Here is a 23697-nt window from a genome sequence, read left to right as displayed (position 1 = left end):
TGTCATGGATCCAACACAGCCAAGAACTCATCTCTGGAACATAATGTTTATTATAATTACAGTAGTCAATAAGAATAACCTGTAATGGCTTCTGGCAATGTTAGCATGCAATTTCCAACAGTCTGTACAGTCAGGTCACCCTGCGGACGGCACCAGCCGGTTAACACCAAGGATGCGGCTGATTGTGAGTAGGGAGTAACTACAGCTGAATGTTCCTCTTTTTTCCTCGTGGACATCATTATCTATATCATCACACATAATTTATCACCTAACATTGAAGTACCATTTAGAGTAAATTACCCCATTCAATCTAGGTCAAGACACGAACAGCGAAGTTGGGAGAAATGATACACAGAAGCACCTCTGAAGAGGTACACCGTGACCTGTGAAGAAACAGTGCGCAGAACTGGGCGAAAATGTTTCACGGAGATGCACGAGGAAAATCAGCTGCACAGAACCGTTCCCCCTTTTTCTTGCTGTAATCTCTCCCCAGTATACTGCTGCGTGTTGTTTCGCTGTAGAGTCTATATGAAATTAAAACGCCCCTCCTCTTGTTTTGTTTTCATCAGGCACAGTTGGTGTCTGTAAGGGATGTCCATAAACATGCCATCCTTCTGCCAGATAGATTCAATCCATTTAAAAGGACACGCTGAAAACCCATTTTCAACACATTATACTGCCAGGGAGCTGCAGGGGTCTGTGGGCCTGTTATAGTTAAATCATGGCTCCGTATTAGCAGAAAGAAAAACTTCCATTGGTAAACATCAGCATCTTCATTGATTACATAATTAGAAGATACATTAAAAAATGCTAGAGGGTAATACGTGCACAACAGGAGCACATTAGTTAATAAAATCTTTTCTCCACAGTTTAAAAATTTCCTTGTTTCACCTTCATTTCTAACTTTCATATTCTTGAGTTGACTCAAGACTGGCATAAAATAACTCACCATGAATTAATTTTCTTCATCCAGAATGCAGTGACTCTTTCTGAGCAATCAGAGGTTCTCTTAGAAAATCAAGTTTTTATACCAGATTGTTCATTTATTTTTTGTTTAGTAGATAAATAGTAGAAGAAATGGAGCAATGGAATCTAATTTAAGCAGAGTATGAACTGCCTTATGATTGCAGCCATTCATTAAAAAAATAAACCCAAACTCTTAATTCTGTTTAAAATCATTCCCTTGCGGTAGGATGCACATAAATATACACTGTTTAAACACATATTCTTAAAATAAATTCCTTTATATAAGATGTGCTCCCATATGTAATTGTTCTTTTAAAATGAGCACACGGCAAATTATTTCTTGCACCTAAAGCTTTTTTTCATCCTCCAAGTTACAGCATATTTTAAACAAATAAGGTAGGATTCATCTCCTTTATGTGAACACCTGATTTAGCAACCCCAGGATCCTGGTACAGTCAACAAAAATAGATGGACATTTGTTGGACAGGCTTCGTCAGTCCTGGTTTAGCTGTTTATTGGAAGGTGAGGTGAACTGTGCCCCAGAAGTGCCTGTTTCCCTCAACCGACTGTAGAAGGAGCCGGGAGTGACCTGCTGACGTACAGACATCTCTGCAACAGATGTCTACATTTGGTCAGAGTAATCCTGACTGTTACACAAGTGCACTGGGTACAGAATGTCTACCCAGCATTTGTGTACTTGTGTTGGGTCTTCAATTATACTGCAAGTTGTGATGTACACTATGTCGTTTTAATATTGCCCATCTATTGAGGATGGCTTGCTGGGTGTCTGTCGATACAGATTTCCAGGTGCTGCTAGACTCAATCGCAGGCCTCTAGAGATAAGATATTTCAAATTCCTCTTACATCAATTGAAGATATTTGGTGCTGAAATCTTAGCTCACAACTTAGATGAAATGAAATATAAAGAAAAGAAATTGCATCCCTAGGGCTGTCTGGGAAATTGTCAACGGGGATATTTTTATGAAAAAAAAGGAATAATTGTTGACAAATGTTTTGTATTTTTCTTCTTGTAATTTGACCACCTCTAAGCAACCCCAACTGGCATAAACCTTTTAATAGAAAAAGCTACGACAAAAAATGCTACAAAATGGAATACTGGGAAAAAGTGTTGGAAATAAATAGAGATTTTTCTCCAGTTTATTGAGTTTCTCTGGTGTAACACAGGGCAGAATTCAGCTCAGAGTAATGTGAAATGTGACTATTCATCTCTCAATGTTAAGCACCTCTATAACGTGCTTTCTCAACTTCGGTCATGGTGTCTAAGGTCTTAGACATTAGAAAAGATATAGACTATTCTATCACTCTGAAGCCAGGCAAACACTCTTCATACTACCTTTTTTACATTTATAGACATATTTTAAATACAGCTAACTGTTTATTTATGTATTTTGAGAGTGACATTGTTTGCTGGACTTCTATCTAGGACATGATCAAACACTGGGCTACCACTGCTTTTCACCTTGTTAGTACCTTTCCAATCCTGGGTGTTCTCAAACATTTGAAAAGTATCTGAGATAATTCCCACAACACTTGGAGCCTGTCTTAAATCACAGTAATCCTTCTATGTTGTCCTACAGGCTATGGTGTTGTCCAGAGTCAGCACATACTATCTCTTGTCCCCTAATCTTTCTCCCCTAATGCAATCTTCTAGGAGATGCTGAAAAGACAGAGCTGTTGTTTTTCATCCTAATGACTACACCTAGAAAGCTCCTGTGCTGGCTGCATATGTTTTGGGCTGCATTAGTGATCGCATTTTTCTCTGGCCCTTCTGTAAGATGGGAAGGGGCAGGTGTGCCCTTACGCTAAGCTCTGCCCTGACCAGTAGGAATCCAATTAACAAACACCCCTTGAAGGTATTCCTGTGAGCAGTGAGAACGACTGTGCTGCAGGGCACATACGGAGGGGACAAGAGCCCCGGGATGTGTCCCATCTATTTGCCTCTGATTGACAGCTTGTCCTCTGTCAGCTGCAGCTGTGCCATAGGAGGATGTTGTGTCCCCTGCCTCATCCCCATCTGCTCAGCACTACCCCTTTGCTCACGGTGACGCTGCCCTCACGTCTGCCTGAAGCTGCTTGTCTGATCATACTCCAGTCCCAGCTGGTCAAACTGGGGCCAGTCCAGTTATTACAGGAAAATGGAATAGGCCAGTTCAGGATGCTGACTTCTTCATTACATGTATCTGTAGCCAGGGGAGGATGTATGGCCAAGGTTATTGTTAATCTGACTTCTGATTTGATAATTTATTAGACTAACTAAGATTTCTAAACTGCAAAGACTGAATTCAACATGAAAAATAATAAACCACAGCAGGTGACTGCTGTGGGTGAATCAGGTCAGGGAAAAGGTTTCCTAACCTCTCTCACCAGCTGGTTCAGCCCAGATCCCCTGTGCATCAGGAACAATTTGCTTCCCAGCACACGTCACTTTTGGTGCCACAATGACAACCTATTTTTCTCTTGGCTTAAGAGCTGCTGCACAGAATGCCTGCCACTGACCTAGAAACACAACTCTTCAGTCTTCTACCCTCACCTTCTTTTTTCCCTGCTCAAATACCTTATGTAATTGTGCCACGCAACACACACATCTGTCTGGTACTTTTGGGATTAATAACATTTTTAACCCAATGGCACTGAATAATAAGCGAGAATGAAGGAATACAAATTCTTACTGCCAAAGGCTTCTTTTAAAGAACGATTAATATCTACCTTCCTATTTCTTAAATAGCCTTGACTGTATGCTATGACCAAGAAACTTTTCCAGTTATGTAATAAACGACTAGCTGAAACTAGATTTGATAAAAATGTGCATACGCATTTACTAAAAGATATCTTAAAAGGTACTCTCTACCCCTCCGTATCATCAAACTCTTTCTTCCAAATTAAATCACACAAGAATCTTCCAGAGGTGGCTGTTTCACGTGAGACACAGAAATACATTATCTTGTCCTGCTGCTGCCATCATTTCCAGTAAAAAGTAATTATGAGGGTATTGAGTTTCCTCCCTACTTCTCAAAATCACACCACAAACTTTCAGATTTGTGAGCTGCAATTTCCCAGTTCATAGTAACTAACTCCAGCCATGTTGCAGTGTGGTACATTTAATCAAGTAGGTTTATATAAAAACCTTAAAATTTGCATTGATACCATACAGATTGGGTGAAGGAGGGCACTCTCAGTAATACACCTAGCAATGAACATACTTGTTGCAGGCTTTTGGAGGGAGGTGCCCGGGGAATTGGGTTACCAGGCTGCTGATAGCTGAACCCACCTTACGCTCCTCTGCCAGCAGACAAAAGTGCCCTCGCACCGTGCCTGCTCGTAGCCCCTGTGCGAGGCTTTTGGAGCCAGATGTGTCATGTCACAGCAGATGTCAGCAGCATATGGAAGAAGGAAGGAGAAAATGATGATGTGAAAACGGGAAGGGTGAGTGAACAGATTTGATGCTGAAGAGTCAAAACATGTCTGTTGTAGGGCTCTGTCCTGACATACTACTAATAAAAAAATATTGTGCTAAAAAAGAAGTCTGGAGTCTTTCAGCAGCAATTAAGCCTGGCATTCATTGGATTTGTTTTGGAGGATCTCAGTTTTGCCTTCGCTCCCGATGTAGCCCCGCACTGAATCTGATCCATTCTGTGTGAGACTTGCTCCTCTGGATAACTGCACCACTTCTGCAGCGCTCCACAAGCCTGGCTCTTAAGTGCAGAGTGATAATGAAAGCAGCGTGGTTTTCTTCTCAGTGAAATATCCCATTTCCCAAGCAATTAAATGTTGTTTATATTTCATACGATGTGCAAGGATTGAAATTGTCAGGCTTGATGTCACCTGAATCTTGCACAAGATGCATCCCCAGTTTGTTCATTCTACTGTAGCTGCCATCTATTTATTTAAATTTCCAATCTGTTCTCTCTCTTCAGGGGATAATACAGTGCCTGGCAAAGAAGCAGCTTCTCAATTTTTCAAATTATATTTTTTTAAATGCAAAACCACATGAATAACATTTCTGTGCACATAAAGAAACACTGTATCTAAAAGGCAGGTAAATTCCAGGGTATTGTATACAGCTTGCAGATATTTATGTCTCCTTTCCTCATCATGTTTAAAAACCACATAATCAGATATGAAGAGATGTCTTTGTCACATGGTGGAACTATTTAACTACCTGCAGCAAATAAGACAGATGTAGTATTTTAAAGGACCTTATTTGCAAGAAGTGATTTCTGAAGATGATACCATTAGGTACAGATATGCTTGAATTAAGAATATTGTAATGTCTGAAATTCTGCTTTGAAACACAAATGTCACAAGCACACAGATTAAAATGTTTTGTTCCAATGCACCTGACAGAGCAGCCTTCCACTTAAGGATAAAAGGTTCAGCCTGTCTCCAGTTGTGTGATGTTCTGGGCACCACATTATTCAACCATTTATAAAGCGCCCAGGAAAACAGATGTCAGAGTATACAAATTTGATCCTAAATATCTACTGACACGTCTCACTGTGCAGTAATAACACATCTGATTTAATACTGAGGAATTAAAATCTCAAAGATGTGCACCAAACAAAATGCTGCAATGAACCAAGAGACAAGAAGGTCACGTTTCTATAATGTAATAGCAGAAGACACAATATTCCACTGGTTTTGTCAGAACAAGAATGCAGGGACTATTCTCAAAGGCTTTTTAAGGAGGTAATTCACATTCACACTTCACTGTAAAAGAAAGACCTTGGTTACCCAGAACTTATATCTATGAATTTCTTGTCATATTTCCTCGAGGAAACACAGATTTTTACCTAAGGCAGGAGGATGTCAGAAAGGAGGCCAGAAGTTTCATTAACCTGAGTTATGCTTAGCTATTATCTTATTCTGCGGCAACCAGAGAATGGTTTGATGAAACTATTTGCAATGTCATGACAAACTTTGGAATACTTGGATAAAAAAGTAGATTTGAAGAATACTTTCTGAAAAAGTGAAATTTTATTTTACCTTTTCAAACAAATGGCCCCTATTTCTTATTTTGCTTTTTCCCTTCAAACCTACTTTAGTGGTTTGTAAGGTGGAAAAAAAAACAACCTCCAAACAAAAAAAACTTTTCCTACAAAACTAAATAGCATTTTTGTTTTCCCAAACAGCTTGAAAATCTAAAATACGTTGTGCAAACCTAAATTTTGTGGTACAAACCTAAAACTGGTCAGCATAGCCCTGGTACGAGAAGGAGCTCATGCTCTTCTCTATGTTAGCTATGTAGTTTGAATGCTGGAGCTCATTTCATTCTAATCCAGGCTCAAGTCTCTTCTACCTACAATGTGCTGGTCTCTCTCAAGGGATTGCATAAAACAAATTTAAATCAAATATTTTGTGATAAGTCATCTTTCCAACTCAGGATAACTGACTGGAGAAAGGCCAATGTCACTCCAATCTTCAAAAAGGACAAGAAGGAGGACCCAGGGAACTACAGGCCGGTCAGCCTCACCTCCATCCCGGGAAAGGTGATGGAGCACCTTATCCTGGAGGCCATCATCAAGCAAGTGGAAGACAAGAAGGTTATCAGGAGTAGTCAGCATGGATTTACCAAGGGGAAATCATGCCTGACCAATCTGATAGCTTTCTACGATGACATGACTGGCTGGGTAGACGAAGGGAGAGCCGTGGATGTTGTCTACCTTGACTTCAGCAAGGCTTTCGACACAGTCTCCCATGATATTCTCCTAGGGAAGCTGAGGAAGTGTGGGCTGGATGAGTGGTCGGTGAAGTGGATAGAGAACTGGCTGAATGGCAGAACTCAGAGGGTTGTCATCAGCGGCGCTGAGTCTAGTTGGAGGCTGGTAACCAGTGGTGTCCCCCAGGGGTCAGTACTGGGCCCAGTCTTGTTTAACTTCTTCATCAACGACCTGGATGAAGAGTTAGAATGTACCCTCAGCAAGTTTGCTGATGACACCAAACTGGGAGGTGTGGTAGATACACCAGAAGGCTGTGCTGCCATTCAGCGTGACCTGGATAGGCTGGAAAGCTGGGCAGAGAGGAACCTGATGAGGTTCCACAAGGGCAAGTGTAGGGTCCTGCACCTGGGGAGGAACAACCCCATGCATCAGTACAGGCTCATGGCAGACCTTCTGGAGAGCAGCTCTGTGGAGAGGGACCTGGGTGTCCTGGTGGACAACAAGCTGACCATGAACCAGCAGTGTGCCCTTGTTGCCAAGAAGGCCAATGGGATCCTGGAGTGCATCAAGAAGAGTGTGGCCAGCAGGTCGAAGGAGGTTGTCCTCCCCCTCTACTCTGCCCTAGTGAGGCCCCATCTGGAGTCCTGTGTCCAGTTCTGGGCTCCCCAGTTCAAGAAAGATGAGGAGCTACTGGAGAGAGTCCAGCGGAGGGCTACGAGGATGGTGAGGGGACTGGAGCATCTCCCCTACGAGGAGAGGTTGAGGGAACTGGGCTTGTTCAGCCTGAAGAAGAGAAGGCTGCGAGGGGATCTTATAAATGCCTACAAATATCTGAAGGGTGGGTGTCAGGAGGATGGGGCCAAGCTCTTTTCAGTGGTGCCCAGTGACAGGACAAGGGGCAATGGGCACAAATTGAAGCACAGGAAGTTCCGTCTGAACATGAGGAAGAACTTCTTCCCTCTGAGGGTGACGGAGCACTGGAACAGGCTGCCCAGGGAGGTTGTGGAGCCTCCTTCTCTGGAGATATTCAAGACCCGCCTGGACAAGGTCCTGTGCAGCCTGCTCTAGGTGACCCTGCTTTTGCAGGGGGGTTGGACTAGATGACCCACAGAGGTCCCTTCCAACTCCTACTATTCTGTGATTCTGTGATCTGTTATCTCCTTTGCTTCTCCTCCTTTTGGCTCTGGCTGTGACCAGGAGAGAACATCACCAGCAAATTATTGATGTTCCTTCTGCACTCTCTCACCCACTCTCATCTACGGCAGTTACTGCTGTACCAGGAGACTTCAGCACATGAGGGGACTAGGAATATGCTGACAACACTGGTGTGAGAATTTCCAGCCAAGCCTGGTACACAAAACCAATGATTTCTTTAAGTCTTACGCTGCAGTTTGCAGAAGGTGAAAAAAGATATTGTTGCCTCTGTTATAGACTCCATAAATACTTAGACCACAACAGGGGACTGGCTGATGAGCCTAGTTCATCTCTGCTCACCATCAGATTTCCTTGCTGTCTGGAACTTCCAAGGTTATTTTGACAACAAAAGTTGCTTGGATTCAGACCAAGTTGTCTACATCTGTGATTGCAAAGCAGTATCTTGGGATGACAGATGTTTAGCTATTTTGGCTTACTTTTCAGCTAGTGTTCTCAGTGAAGTTCTGGAGGCACTGCAGGAGCTGAAACCTGCACGTTGGGCACCTGCAGCTCTGTCTCATGAGCTGGCAACAGAGCTCAGGAGTCTTTTGAAGTGTGTACCACGAGGAGGTCATGACTTCCCTTAAGAAAACAACTGCAAAGCATCTGCTCAAAAATCAATCGTTCAAGGTAAATCCTGCCAAGAGCAGATATATTTTGATCCTTCTTTTCTTTAGGACAAATTGTCCAGGCTTTTGCATCAATGCAAATCTGGTGATATCCACAGACCTGAAATTTTGACCCCAAGTTTTATATATACGTGTGTGTGTGTGTACATATATGTATATCTTCTGTTAGCTTCACTTAAGTCCACATTTCAATTGCGAATGTATGATGACATGAACTGCCCTTTGCCATACTTAAAGAAGTATTTTTAGTGTTGCTTTACTTCTGGTTTTAGGATGTCAAAAAGAGCTCATGTGGTGAATCCATGTTGCCCAAGGGAGGTCATAATGCTCTACCACACTGCCTTATAGATACTGGCTACGATGCCATAGGAAAAGCAAAGCAGACAAGTGTAATGACTGAACCCCACCTCGGCTTTCTAGAGTATGTAGTATAGGAGACAACTCATGACCAGTGAGAGGAGAGGGAGCTTCTCTGCATTCTCTATCCCCAGCAATCTATACAGATGCAGGGCCAGTGCCATTAATATTACTACAAGGCAACTGCTAATTAGAGACGTTTTAAAAAATTGCAATACGATCTTTTGCTGGATTTTAATGATTTTTTAACCAATATGCCCCCCCTTATTATTTTGGTTTCTTAATTTATTATATTTAATGCTGTATGTTTCTGAAAGTTTACCTTTAATTCCAAAGAAATAGTCATGTTCATAGTGCTAGTCTATATTGTGCTCAAAATATTTCTATATTAAACTTGTGCATATATGCCAAGCTCTGGTCACATGTCGCTTGGGAGAACCAAAGAGCTAAGTACTTGGAATAAGTTTTAATTAAGTATGGAAACTTCCCAGAATGAAAAGAAAAACCCTTCTAAATATAGACATCTTAAACATCTTGCAAAAACCCACGTTCAGTTGCCCGAAGCAATGGCTAGCCATACGGAAGAAATTGTCCAGACTTCTTGCATTTTCTGGCTTAGTTCAGGAAACCTCTAGGGCTTACTACATAAAGAAAAACTTCCCTATAAAAGATTAACTCCTAAAATATTAAATTGAAAACAGATTCTGGGAACAGATGGGTCTAAAACTCTGTATTGTGTTGTGTAACCTCTAGAGGAGCTGGACTAGCAGCTAGGCAAGAATTAAAAATTCTTGTATCTGGGCCTCTTTCCTCCTTTCCTCCAGGTCTATCAATCCATCTGGGTTATTTTACCAATCTCCCAGTTACTTAACGAACTATTTAACAGAGGAGTGTATGCGGTGACAATATCAGTCAGCCAAAGTAATAACAGACGGAGGTAACAGTGACAACTAGCAGCGACCAATGCAGTACTCAAAGAGACAGTAGGGTGCATCTCTGCTCCATGCTCCAAGGATGCAACACTTTGCACTGTCCTTCTCCAGCTTCCCAAACACATTTCATAGTTAGAACAGAGGCCAGTATGTTGACAGCTAGATAGCCTATGCCTAATCTGGATAATTCTGAAACAGTGGCAAGAATCACAGCTTCTTGTGACCTGGCACACAGTAAAGTAACATGCTTGGCCACCGCGTGGGGAAAGAATGCCAAATGCAATTGCTAAACACAATGAAAACAAAAACAACTCTAAGGAGTATGAGGAGTGGTTTGCTTGATTTTTTTTTTTAATTTCTTTACCAAGAATAATTTTCTTTCCTTCTTACTTTCTATGTTAACTATTAAAGACTGGAATCTTCAAGCTGCACCCCTGGAAAATCTTAAGTCTGTGAGTTTACCTAGAAAAAAACAAACACACAAGCAAACACCAAAACAAGACACTATCTCACACATATCATTCTAACCCTAAAGAGGGAACAAAAAGAATGGGTGGTGTGTGTCAGAGATAAGTCGTACCACTGCATCTGAGGGCCATGTTAAAATGCAGCTCATGAGGGCAATTTAAATGCCAGGAATCGGGATGCAGGCATGCACTATAGTAACAGATCATTTAGGGAAATAAGGACATTTTAAGAATCAGGCCTTTAATATGAAGAATGTTTGTAACAGGTTGTCTCATTATGAGAGCATTTCTAAGGTAAATGATGACATCAACTGAGCAGAAAAAAACCTAAACCCAAAACCACTGTACTACCCTGAAGGCTGTGTTTTAGCTGTTGAAGCACAGCTAGATGGACAGACATTACATATTTCTAGCAAGCGGGTGAGTATCATTACCACTGGCATAAAAATGGCAGAGGAATGGGGGAAAGCTAACAGGGCAAGTAATGAAATACATCAGCTCCCCTGCTCTGACTTCTGGATGGCTCCCATTCTTAAAGAATAATACACTGAAAAGTATCAAATGCTGCTTACCTTTCAATTTTTCAGCCAGCAAAGCAGCTTCGTGTTCAGAATAATGCATTATTGCCGGGGGAGAAGGAGGGCGCAGTCTGTCTTCTTCCATTTTGCGTCTGTGGCGTTCTTCTCGGGCCAGCATTCTTTGTTTGCATTCCCATTCATAAAAGTCATCTCTTGCCTGAGCAAAATCAACATGAAGGCGACCTGAATCCTTTTTGTCTGTGCTAGATCCTAATCTCATGCGGTAACCTGAAACCAACAAGCAGAACTAACTGTTGCGGGATTTCTTTGCTTATTTTTTTTTCCCTTTGTTTTCTTCTCCTCAAATGCAGTTAAGTAAAAATGTACATTAACAGATTCCCACGTATCTACAGGATCTATCGATCACTGTACTTCCACAGGAAGATAAACATTCATCCACACGTTTTTGCTTGCAATTTTCTGCATCACCTATCAACATAATAGATGAGCTGAAAAAGTCGACCCAAAGCTACAGAATCTACATTCCTGTTTAGGAGTTTCTCAAAATATGTCATTTTCCACTTGATGTTTGCAAACTTTGTAAGTGCAAAGGTCAGTTAAACAAGAAACAACTACTAAAAAAGGATCTGTTTTGGTCTGAATGTAAAGTCCTTCTTCCCCTGATCCTGTTGAGACCATGTGCAGTTTTGTGCTTTTCTCTAGCCTACCAAAGGAATTGGGCATACAGGGAAAGGCTGAATTTTATAAAAATCAAATGACCACAGATGAATGAGAAAATTGTGCTACATAAATTCCTGGGCCACAAAGAGGGAGGTGTCATGTCTGCATGGATGCTAGATCTCAAAATTTGAGGCTTTACGATTGCAAACACTACTTCCCAATGCCCTACAGCAAATACTCTGGCAACAAATATAAAGCACCTACCAATGAATGAAGTTCAACACTCTTTAAAGTAATTTTAAAAGTGTGGATGGATTTACTAGACGTTTACCAGATCCATTTCAGAACAAAATAATGAAACCTGTTGTGCCTCATCTTTAGCGACGTTCTACATATTCATAATTTGGTCAATATATCATACGCTAATTCTAGCAGATTTCAAAGGCCTTAAGTCAGTGGTACAACAGGGCCCTGCTCTGAACTAAAGCCCCTGGCTCCTGTCAGTGGACAAACAAATCATTCCAGAGCTATAAAAGGATCTTTTCGTGACCATGCTGTGGAAGAACACATGCTGGGCACCTATCTTTTTCAAGTTTTATTTCCAAGGCTGAAAGATACTCTCAGAGCAATTTCTCTAACTTTTAAAATAGTGAGAAAGTGTAAGAAAATACTACATAGAAAGCGGCAAGCAGAGCCTTCAGATGCAGATAAAATTACTCAGTCTGCACAGTGCCAGCTCTAATTTCTCCATGCCAGCCCACTGCAGTAGCCTCAGAAGCAGAGTAGCCCAGCAGAGACTTCTCCAGTCTTGGGAGGCTGCAGAGATGAACTCTCTGCTGAGCTAGCATACAGAAGGCTCTTCAGAAACACATGCTACTAAAGCCACCGCGTAATAACTCCAGGGGCAGGAAACTCCTGTTCGAAACGGCAGGAAAAGCGGTGTTTGCTGCTTTTGAACAGCAATCCAAGGGAACCTACCTTTAAGTCTCATGGTTTGCCTGTGGTTTGAAGAGCTTCAGCACCTCACGACCACAGTTAGAACTTCGTTTTGAACTCTCTCCAGGGACTGCAAAGCTAAGACTTGTGTAGCAGATTAGGAGCATCTTTGCAAAAAATGCGTATCTAGGTATACACTGCTTGTTTTACTGTTGTGAAAACATCCTGCTGTATGAATACAAAGGACTGTCTATACTACAGCACATATGAGACAATAGCTTCAAAGACATTGACTATCCATATACGCAGTGCTCCTTCCAAAAAAACAATCTGGGTGCTTCTGATTTAACATTTTCCTTTCTAACATCTTGTGGTGTTCAGTTAAGTAGCCTTTCAGTAAGGAAGAGGTATGACTTTCATTTTCCAGCAAGGATTCCAAACCCAGATGAAAAACTCAAACTAAGTGTTTCCCAGGTCCCTCAAAGCCAGAAGGCATGAAAAACTTCCACGGAAGCGACCAAATCTTGTCTCCAAGGTTCACAAGCTTGGGCTGAAGTAGGACTGAGTATTGCAAGAGAAGCAAACAAGAGTGTTGTTTATTTTAAAGCCCCTCTGTTTTGCTGTGCTTTCTCTTGCACAGAGGAGTAAACAGTACTTTTTCCCCTAGAAGGCTATTTGTGGTCATATATATACCTTTAGTCACAAGGCGTTGAAGCGAAGAGTTTCAGATACACTATATTCAGTGAAACATAACAGAAGAGTGTGGGTGACCTTTCAGAGCTGGGCCCTGAACTAATGAGGGGGTAACTATAAGGTTTTATCCACAGAGGTGTACGCACCAAGGGACCAGCCAAAAGGGGTCAGTTGGTGCAGCTACTCCAATAACCATGAGAAATGTCACCGTCACCCCCCCCAGTCCTACTTGCCAGCTGCATTCCTCAAATAGTGGTTGCTCTGTGCCAAAAACAGCGTTATCAGCAATGTGCAAGGACACTGCCAAGGTTCCAGGTCTCGTGAACCTAAAATTAGTCGCCCAGCTGGGCTGTACTTTCCAGGAAGACACAGCCTCTGCTCCTCTCCCCCATCTTTTGCCTCCATCGGCGAGCACGCTGGGCGTGGAAGGACCGAGAAACGCAGCACTGCAGGACCAAGACTCTCGTGGACCTCAAAGCCCCACTTAATCTGAACAAAGAGCTAACAAAAAGGACTATGCATCTACAGGTTGTGTGTGCACCGGCAAAGTTGAGTTTTACTAAAGTGGCCCTCATTTTTGAAGTAAATGGGGGTAATGGAAAAAACCCCATAGAACAGTGTAAATTACAGCCCCAACCCCAGTACCCTGTGTAGCACTGGACAAATGGTTCCCTTTAGGTAACCAGTTCAAGTCACCCATTTGGGTTGGCAGCTCTGAGCTGCAGGGCAGCTGGGATGCTCGCTCTTTTGCAGTACCATGTCTCCTTATTGATGTTCGAGAGTATTTAAATGCCTGAGAGAACCACTTGCCATTGCCTCCCCTTCACGCATGAGCAGAGAATTGCCCTCACAGCTCCTCTTCCCCATCTCTTTGCCCAGGACTGCAGCTTGCACTAACTGATTGCCTGGCTTGTCATTTTTAATCTCAGTTTCGCATACAATGGCAGAGGAAACAACTTTGGGAACATGCCAAGATCCTCATTTTAAAGGAGCAGCAACAGGAAAAATTAATGAGGGTGCTAAATAAAAATCAAACACCGGATTTTGACATCACAGGTCTACTCAAAACTCCACAGCCTGACTTACCTTTGAGTGTTGCTATATTGGGCACTGGCCAATAGTTGCTTTCTAACAGGGTATCTAGATCATACTGTTGATGATGATCATCAAGAACATAAAATAAAACCAGCACACGGTACTAAATGGAAACCCAGAGGGGAGAAATATCAGCACAGGAAAAATGCGTAAACAGGCCTTTGGGGTATAAACAGGCTGTCTCAGGCCACCTGTTTGTCCCATATTTTCAAGCCCAGGGCCATCAATATTTGCAGGAGCTACCGAATTGTCAGCCCCAAGAGTTAAGTATGTACAGTTCGGAGAATGAGCTTTCTCATGGGTTGCTATATCAACTTTAAACAGTCTTTCCCTCAGGAGATAAAAACATAACTTTCAGGGCTAAATGAAAACCACCCTTCCTCAAGTCAATTTTTTATCATAGTCTTCCACCCATCTCCTAGTCTCCTTTTCATATGTGTTTACTTGGGAATAGAAAGGAAAAAAATCAGTGATTAAACTGCTTGATGTATTTTGTAATCACTTGCACTATTCTGATGACAAGCATGGATAAATAAAAAATTTGATGAGATTAGATGGGGTAGAGAGACAAAACTGATTAGGCAGACAAAATTATCATTATATTACAGATATCAAAGGCATGGCTTTCCCCTAACATAACAAGCATTCTATATTAACCACAAATACTGTTTGTATGTCTCTTTAGTCTCTTGAAGGGAAAAGAAAATGCCTTAGCAATATGTTCTATTGCCACCATTTCAGAATATATTATGTTTGAGAATGGAATAAAGACTGGTTAAAAACCCCAGCATTTCAGTACAAATAAAACATGCCCTTGCCTAGTTCCAGACCTCCCTGCTCTGCGGTGCTGCGGGACAGTCAGTGCTCCCCGTTTCATCTGCAGAGTTCAGCACTGGTGGTAAAAAGAAGTGCAACTTAGCTGCAGTGTGGCCCTGCTTTTCTTCCTCCTATCAGCTCCACTGGTTCTTTGCCTGATCCGGTCAAAGACCCTAAGCACAACACTTTAGAAGAAAGAAAAGGTGTGGGGGAAAAGACAGATGGGGAGGGAAGCTGTGGAGCAGAAGGTAAGAGAAAGCGTATACAGCAGTGCAAGTGTGACGAAAGGAAACGGATCACAAACTTGGAAATAAACTAGCAGAAAATTCAGGATGAGGAAGGGAATCCTTCACCCTCATCTCTGCTTGTTTCCTTTATTCTGAATGTGCACTCCAGTGCATTGTGAGCAAGGACACCTGGCAGCACAGGAAATTTCCGACCTCTGATCATCAAATCTGGTCCTCCAGGATTTAAGGCATATAAAATTAAAACAAAACTTGACTTGGAGTGAAGCAAAGGGTGCAGTCAACTGCCAAGAAGCAGGAAACTGAGCTAGAGGGACACTGGCTCCGGCCCAGGGTGGCAGCCTGTAGCTTCTGAGCTTTTATTTGCTCTCTTTCTTACCACTGTTTGGTTTATCGTATACTCTAATACCAGCTCCTAAAGAATCTGGAGTGCCCTTCCTCTGCTCCGTTACTTGTAGAGATGGGGCCCTCTAGTAAAAGCTGGAAGCTGGGAACTGTGCTACGGCTTCTTACTACCGCAATGCCTGTAATCTGTCCCAATGAACTACAGTGTTATGGAAGCAGTAAATGAATAAACAAATAAACAGAAAGGTTGGAAACTTGGAAAAGAGGATGAGCAGGGAATAAGAAATGAAGTGAAATTAAAAAAAAGGGAAGAAAAAACAGAGTGGAATGAAGATCTGCAAGAAACCTGAAAATACAGCAATATTTCAAAGAAATCTTTATATAGACCTCATAAAACATATAATTTTCTGTAGCTCTTCAAACAGATATTTAAAGCAAGCAGCCAAGTTAGAAAAAAAAAAAAACCCAAAACACAAACCCAAACACAAAAACCATTACGAACCAAAGGAGCTAGATTTTCCTGACCACGTATTTCAATAGTTCGGATGTTTTCTCTTATTTCTTGCTTTCTTTATAAGATGTAGTTGATGGCGATTTGAGACACACCTGGTTTCTAGCTCTGTGAGCTTCCTATAGACACCTACAAGACACTGAGGTTATGTCCTTACTGCTGAACAGAAGATGGTCAGGGTGGGAGCTCAGATAATCTCTAATCTAAGCTCCAATCGTTAGCTGCCAGCCAGGCTCCATTTTGAATGGCCCCAGTGGGTCCCTTCGAGGCCACCCTGTGCAGGGTGGGTTGCTGTAAGCCAGTCTGTGTCAGCTCATCTTGGCCAAGGAGCAGTCCCTGGCCCTCTTTTATTTAAGAATACCTTGCATGTGGGGTGAAAATGTTACACTACACTTGTGGGGCAAAGCAGCGCTTGTGGGTCCCCCCAGGACCCAGAAAGAGAGATGAGCCAGCCTGTGGAGACAAATACACACAGAGGATGGGATCCAGCTCAGAAAGGTGAAGAAGGTCTCAGTGAGGAAGCCAATCCTCATACGAAGGAGCCTGTAACCTTAAGAGGGCACTGACAGTCACTGAAGCCTGATATGTGAAAGCAGAAATGTTTTTCATCTTTTTTTCTTCTTTCTGTTTTTCCCTGTGAGTTAGGGGCAGGGGTTTTTATAGTCTGTTTCTTTGTTGAAAAATAAAAGAGATTCTGAAATTTTACACCTGAATTTCTGCAGCACTCATTGTCCTGAGAAGCAACAGACAGAGCCCACAGACAGGGCTCGGAATCTAACCCATACGGTAGCTGAATACATGCATGCATAAAGGCAGACTTTATTCAGACTGCACTGCAAATCTATAAAAATATGCAAATGAAATTGCCAGCCTATCAGAGAAATTGGCACTGGAAAACAGCAGCCTTCCTGGCCTAGTGCCCTCCTTTTTCCACAACCTGTGAGCAAAACTACATAAACCTGTGTAAATAGAAAATAAGATTGTTCTGTAGTGAATTTCAGGGTCTGCTGCACTGTCGTGGGCTGGCAGGAAACTGCTCCTGGGCAAGCACCATACAAAACCCTGCACAAGTCTTGGCAGATACAGAGAAATACAGAATCGCCCCTTGCCACTCCAGCTCCATCCACTGAGCTGAAGAAAGACTTGCTGAGATAAAAGCTAAGCAAATAAGCAAACATTAGCATCACAAAACACAAATGAGAAGCAAGGAAAATCCATTAAAGAATGTGAAGTACCAGAAAGGTAAATGGCTTTATCAACCATGAACTCCTCTGCAAAACGAATGTGACAAAAATTCTTCTTGCTTTTCCGAATTGCTGTTATATCTCCACACTGCTCAAAGACTTCCTGAATAATTTCCTCCGTTGCGTTTTCTGGTAATCCTCCAACAAACACTGTTTTACACCCAGGAGGTCTCTCTCTTGTTGAAGGTGGTGGAAGATCTAAGTCAAAACAGAAATCACATTGGAATACAAAATGTGTCTTTTGATCCATTGGCTCTATTCATTCTCCTAATCAGTTCTGGGCAGCAACAGTTATTTGACATAGCATGGAGGCGGGAGAGAGGGAGAAGCATAATAATTGAATATTGCACTGACTGTCCAAAATCGATTACTTGAATCTAAACCTTTTCAAGTTTTAGGTGGCATTTCAGAGATTAATTCCTGCCACTGCAGGTTGTTCTCCAGGACAGACGGTAAGGTCTAAGGGGATCTTTCTTTTCCCTGCACAGTCACACGAAAAATAGAAAACATTCTGTTTCAAAGCAGGGAATCTTCTGCAACTGATTTGACCCTGAGAACAGATCTCAAGCACCGGTGCAGTACATTCAAAGCCTGAACTTCACCATCTCTGACTCATACCCTTCACTCGCCACACTCGCCAAGCCTGTGGGCCCTCTGCAAGCCAGCCCACGCGGTGTACACCCCGGGTACTTGGGATGGACGGACATCCTTCCCTGGTCTTAGCATAAATTCCTTTCTGTCTCAGCGTACAGGGGCACAGCAAACAGAAAAACAAAGTGAGAAACACAACGAAGTGACAGCATGATGAAAATGCTCTACCGGTTATCTGTTTTGTCTTGTTGCCAGATAACAGAGCAGACGCCAGCACACGGGGAGGATAACCTCGCTGTTTACAAGTGCTCATGAAGTGGAGTGGCTAGAAATGTTTCTTTATGTGTATATAGATAGAATATATACACATTTAAATCACAAAAATCATTACATATTTGAAGGCTGTATAAAAAATATACTCTGTCACAACACTTCACCTTGTTTATATGTATATTACTACAGCGTTCCTCTAAAAGTAATTCTCTGAGAAGGAATCTGATTCATATGACTTAGTTTTTTGGCCCTTTAACACAGTAAATGGTGTTCCAAACTACAAATGTACATATATATATATACATATTCACACACACAGCCAGTCTGTTTAAATCAAGATCTGGGTACACTGCAAATCCAGAGCACCAGACTATTTGCTTAATTTTCTCTTTTCTCTTCACAGTGAGAGTGAAAGCCGCCGGTCTGATGGCTCTGAAAATCAACTCCTGAGGCTAACATACGCAAAATCAGGCTCTGTGCCTGAGCTGGTGGCTCAGTCGGAAGAGTTTTCCATTTGCACAAAGTCCCAGAAGGGGCAGAAGAAAGCCTGGTCCTGGCTCTCAAAGTGGAGAAACAGCTCATCCTCATGCTGCTCCCCTAAAAATGCCAAGAGAGGAGCCGTAGTCCCCCTTTCCCTCTATCTGCTCCAGGCAGGGACCAGAGCTAGTCAGCGTTTGGGTGCTAGGTGCTGTGTTCAGGGCCACGAGCCCAGATTGGTCCCATCTAACTGTGGGCACCTGGAGGGGAACATGGAGATGAGCAGCACAGTATAATCCTTGTATTTTCTGACATTCTAATCTAAAGGAAAGACAGACTTCTGCTATGAGAAGTGTAGATCTTCAGGCTCTGTTTGCTTTGTGCAAGTAATTATTTTCTTTTTTGTACAAACTTAGTAGGTTTTTTTACATAACCTTACAGAGATGAATAAGTATGCTGTGATACCATACCATACTTTACACACAGAGTAGACTTTAGAAGGAAACACCATACTTGCCTACACTCTATTTAAAAACCGTAATTTTATTAGATTAAAAAAAACCCATGCAATATATTCAGGAAAATAATATTCTTTCATCCACTTACTTGGGTTTGGAGGGAAGAGCGTGCAGCTTTTGCAGTGAATTATTTCTTTGACTACAGACACATCTGTTGGTGGTGGTGGCGGCACTAACCCCATGCCTGGTATCATTGGATTAATCGGAGTGATTCCCGTCATCATACTCAGGCTTGGATCAAAGCCTGGGACACAGATTGAATCTGTAAATATAGAACATAAAATCCTGGCTTATAAATCTTGAAACCACTTGTTACTATTTTCTTGCACAGACAGTTTCGCTTTAGGTTTGTTTTTTTTTTTTTTCAAACATCACTGTTAAAAAAGGAGAAGGGAAAAGGAAAAAAATGGGCAGGGGAAAAGGCAGAGCAATACAGAGGAGAGAGGGAGGGGTGGCGAAGAGGGAGGAGGAGAAGGAGGTGCATTTTCAGTGAAAAAAATTAGCTATACATAAAACAGGGAATGTTATATAATTTAAAACACTAATGTGATTGAGTAAAACACAGCACATTAAAGTGTAAAACCATGTACCATGAGTATCTGTTATTATCTGGAATGTAATTTTCTGTTTCATAATGCTACTGTGGTGTTTACACTGCCTTCTGACCAGAGTGTACAAAGAATACAATTTGACATTGATATGTCCTCTCTGTCTAATTGTCAGATAAATTTATCACAACATTGCCTTCTCACTTAAGTGACCTTGATTTACGAACACCACAGAGAAAGATCCATTTCTGGCTGTTTTATAGAAATGTAGTTAGCCAAGACTTCTAACCATTTTACCCTCGAATATAAAGTTTCAGCTGCATAGAATGGGGTCTTTTCGAACCTTGGATTTAATTCCTTCTGGTCCTTTTATTTAATCTGATTAGTAGATTCTCTTCAACACATGTATTATTAAAATATACCACTATAGCCCCATAAAGTAAAATGCATACTTGGCAGTCGTTACTCTTTCTCCTTCCTGATCTCTTTGCCAAGACTTCCATAAGCATTATTTAAAGCTGAAAGATTTACTGGGGAGCACCAGCGCTGTAACACCAAGAATTGTAATAAGCAGATGTTTCAGATGAAATAAGAGCCAACTCCTGAAATTTGCTCTTGTTAAAAAACAAGGCTTTGGGCTTCTTGAGGCGAAATGAATAAAATATTTTGAGAGACCAATCCCTTTGTTGGTATAACACTGCTACTATTTGGCATCATCAATTATTTAAAAGAAGAGACTTATTTTGGTGTTCTACAGGTTTTTTGGCTAGCAACTGGAAAGTGTTTAAAGATACATGTAAAAGCAGGGTTTGGTAGATCGGGAGCTTGTTTATTTTGAAGAAGCAAAGAGGGAAACAACTTCTCTAGGCTTCTTTTTATATATATATATATATTTAGGAAATTTTATATATATATATATTTAGGAAATTTGATCAATAGAATGTGACCAGAGAGGCCTGTTTCTTCATCCTAAATCTGCTGCTGAGAAGCTATGTGACCCTGGGTCAGCCCGCTGACCTTTCTATATCTTTATTTCTGCATCTGCAAAACAGGTACAATAACACTCACTTACTGGTGAGGATTAGCTCAGATTTTTATAGCATTTTGCAGGTGTAATGCACTCTGTGGGGGCTGAAAATTAGCATTATGATTCCTGTGAAATATCCATAATCATCTTCTCTGGGAAACACAACTGAGGATTGAGAACCTCTACTCCAATAGAGCTCTTATCTGTATCAGCCGCACACTCCCTGCTCTCCACACACTGACTGTAAGACTCCATCATTTTCAGGCAGTTCTGTACAACAAGCATAGCAAGCGCACAGCAAGCAAGGATTTGCTTTAGGCTTATTGAAGACTAGTATTAATGAAAACTCACTATATTACATTACTATTTTTTAATAAGTGGGCTTATGAAAAAGGATTTGCTCCGGGTGTGATGCTTTTTTTCAGTATTGATGTATATGCATTGCTTTTCAGATTAAGCTTTGAAACTTGGGGCCTGTCCTTTATTCCATGGGATGGAGTGGTGGCCATACTAAATATTCATGGCTAGTGAATGCTGGGAGATAAAGTCAGAGGTGAAAGGGCAACATGTAGTTCAAAGAAGTCCTTTGGCTATGCTAATCTGCCTGATCTCATTTTTAAAAGTCCGACTTCCGACTGTCACAGCAGTCCATCCTGTGCAGCACTCCCCTGCTGTGGGTGGAAGTCCATCATTACTACTCTGCTAAAGTGGCCCACAGAACTCTGTGGCATGCAAAGCAGAGCACCACAATAGCACTCAACACACAGTGTCGTACCAGTCTTCTCCCACGATCAGGGAAAACTGGGACTGGTGAGATGCCAAGGGAGGCGTCTCGTCCAGCCCTCTGGACAAATGTAGGATCAGCTACCGTCCTAGCCAGACATGAAACTCCATGTTAAATACAATATCCATAGTAGACTCACAGCATTCCAAGGCAAAGATGGAGCAGGTGGACATATCCAAGAAGATGGACTGAAGACCAAGTTCTCCCTGTCCTGTATGCCTTTTTCAGGTGCTATGTGACAGCCAAGGAAAAACATCGTCATCTGGTGACGGCTACTATATGTTATATTTAACTATTGTTGTTCCCTCTTTAAGACAACTACTAGATATGTTTCAGCTTCTCTACAGGAGTAGTGAACTGAAACAACGCTCTCTCACTCAGGGGAAAGATGGCAGGTTTCAGTAAGATACAGTTTTCTGAATATTCCTTTGGAAGCGGTGAAGATGATGCAGAGAGAAACAAATCTGAGGGAGACAGCAACAAGGAAACTCATGTCCACAAACACTGCTAACGTGGCCTCAAAAAGGGAGCTGAGAGGAAGAGCTTTTAGGTTGCACGCCAGTCAAAGCAGGCTTGTGATTTAAGTGGAAGAAAATTATTTGCCACTAATTCCTGCCACTTTCAAGGAAATGTGACTTTGTAAGTAACTTTGCCTGTGTTAAATAAGTACATGGCTTTGTCATCACTTTCTTTTACAAGTGGAATCAATCTACAGCAGCATGAGCAGAGTGCTGGGGTCCAGCACTCTCCCGAAATGTCCTTCCAGGTGCACTGGGACTCCATGACTTCAGAAGGTGACTGTGCTGAGGTATATTGAAGAGGACTGAGTCAATAATTCTTGAAATCCAACTCCATATCTTGCAGGCACTAATCCAAACCCCACTCAGGTCAATGGCAAGACTACTGAAGGCATGGGCAGCTTTTAAACAGTACCAGGTTTGCTTTCTCTGTCCTCTTGAATAAGTTGCTTCACTTTCCCAGCATCTTAAATTGAGAATGAAATGCTTTCATGCATCACATCAGCATTGAGAGGACGCACAAGTACCATTTGTAGAGCATCGTGGAGATGAAAATAATTCTCTGAATACTAAACCCTATTACTACACATTGCAGTGATGGAAAAATCAGCTGGATTTCTGAACAGTGAAGATCTTCTTCACACCCACGAAGAGACTGGTGGTGCTTGCATCTACAGAGAAGCTGATGCATGCCACCTGCATGTTGCTGACAAACCATGAAGTGAGCCTACAGATGGGATGTCCAAAGAAAATACTGGTCTGGACTACGAGGTGGAGAGAAAAAGGAACTGATAAAGTCACTGGGAAGGAAAGTCAATAAGTTTGCCACATCTGTGATAGGATCCAGAAAAATCCAAAGTTTAACTATATTATTGCTGTCGAGTGGTGCAATAATAGAAGTTGAATATATAGCTCTTGTCTAGGGACAGGAGATGATCATCCATCAGCACCACCACTGCAGACTGCTCCACGTCCTGGCATAATGCCTGTCTGGATCAGGACCAGAACACCAGAATTAGAGCTGGAGACAACACCTGTTGAACATACTGCTAAGTCTGTTGGTCTTCAGAATCAAAGATATGATAGAGTTATGCAGGATTACAAAAAATGGGAATCAACCCTGCCCTTGTACATTTTTTAACGGATCCATTTGGATAGATGGCTGTTAATGTATTGCAGATATGAATATGCTACATTAAGCACAGATAGACACATTAAATTTATATACTACACAATTGAAGAGTCAAACAAATAATATTTTATGCCTTCAATTATCATAGGATGATTTTCAAAGGGATCTATATGTATATTCAGGGTATATTTAGCTAGGTAAGGGTTTATTATCTCTTTGAATTGCTTGACTAAGCTGATCTCCTTCTATGACAAGGTAACTCGCTTACTGGATGAGCAAAAGGTTGTGCATATCATCTACCTAGACTTTAGTAAAGCCTTTGACACCGTTTACCACAACATTCTTCCTGCAGAAACTGGCTGCTGCTGGCTTGGACAGGCATACTCTTCCCTGGATAAAAAACTGTCTGGATGTCCAGGCCCAAAGAGTGGTGGTGAATGGAGTTAAATCCAATTGGTGGCCGATCACAAGTTGTGTTCCCCAGGACTCAGCTTTGGGCCAGCTCTGTTTAACATATTTAAC

At 41.8% G+C, this 23697-nt stretch overlaps 1 protein-coding gene across 4 annotated transcripts in view; it reads right to left on the bottom strand.

Annotated features, from left to right (window-relative positions):
• Window positions 1-23697, bottom strand: part of ENOX1 (ecto-NOX disulfide-thiol exchanger 1) — a 380777-nt gene that overhangs the window by 90025 nt on the left and 267055 nt on the right. For 3 of the 4 annotated variants that reach the window (XM_075432297.1, XM_075432138.1, XM_075432224.1), the window contains exons 6-8: window positions 19255-19428; window positions 17299-17505; window positions 10796-11029 (exon numbers count right to left, since the gene is read on the bottom strand). In XM_075432297.1, the coding sequence (XP_075288412.1) occupies window positions 10796-11029; window positions 17299-17505; window positions 19255-19428 (615 nt within the window). The remainder of the gene's footprint in view (window positions 1-10795; window positions 11030-17298; window positions 17506-19254; window positions 19429-23697) is intronic. The other variant, XM_075432365.1, reaches the window with a different exon arrangement.

Source organism: Opisthocomus hoazin, chromosome 1 (assembly GCF_030867145.1).
Source record: "Opisthocomus hoazin isolate bOpiHoa1 chromosome 1, bOpiHoa1.hap1, whole genome shotgun sequence".
NCBI lineage: Eukaryota > Metazoa > Chordata > Aves > Opisthocomiformes > Opisthocomidae > Opisthocomus > Opisthocomus hoazin.
Note: the sequence above shows the minus strand (reverse complement) of the source record. Positions and strands in the feature narration are given on the sequence as shown.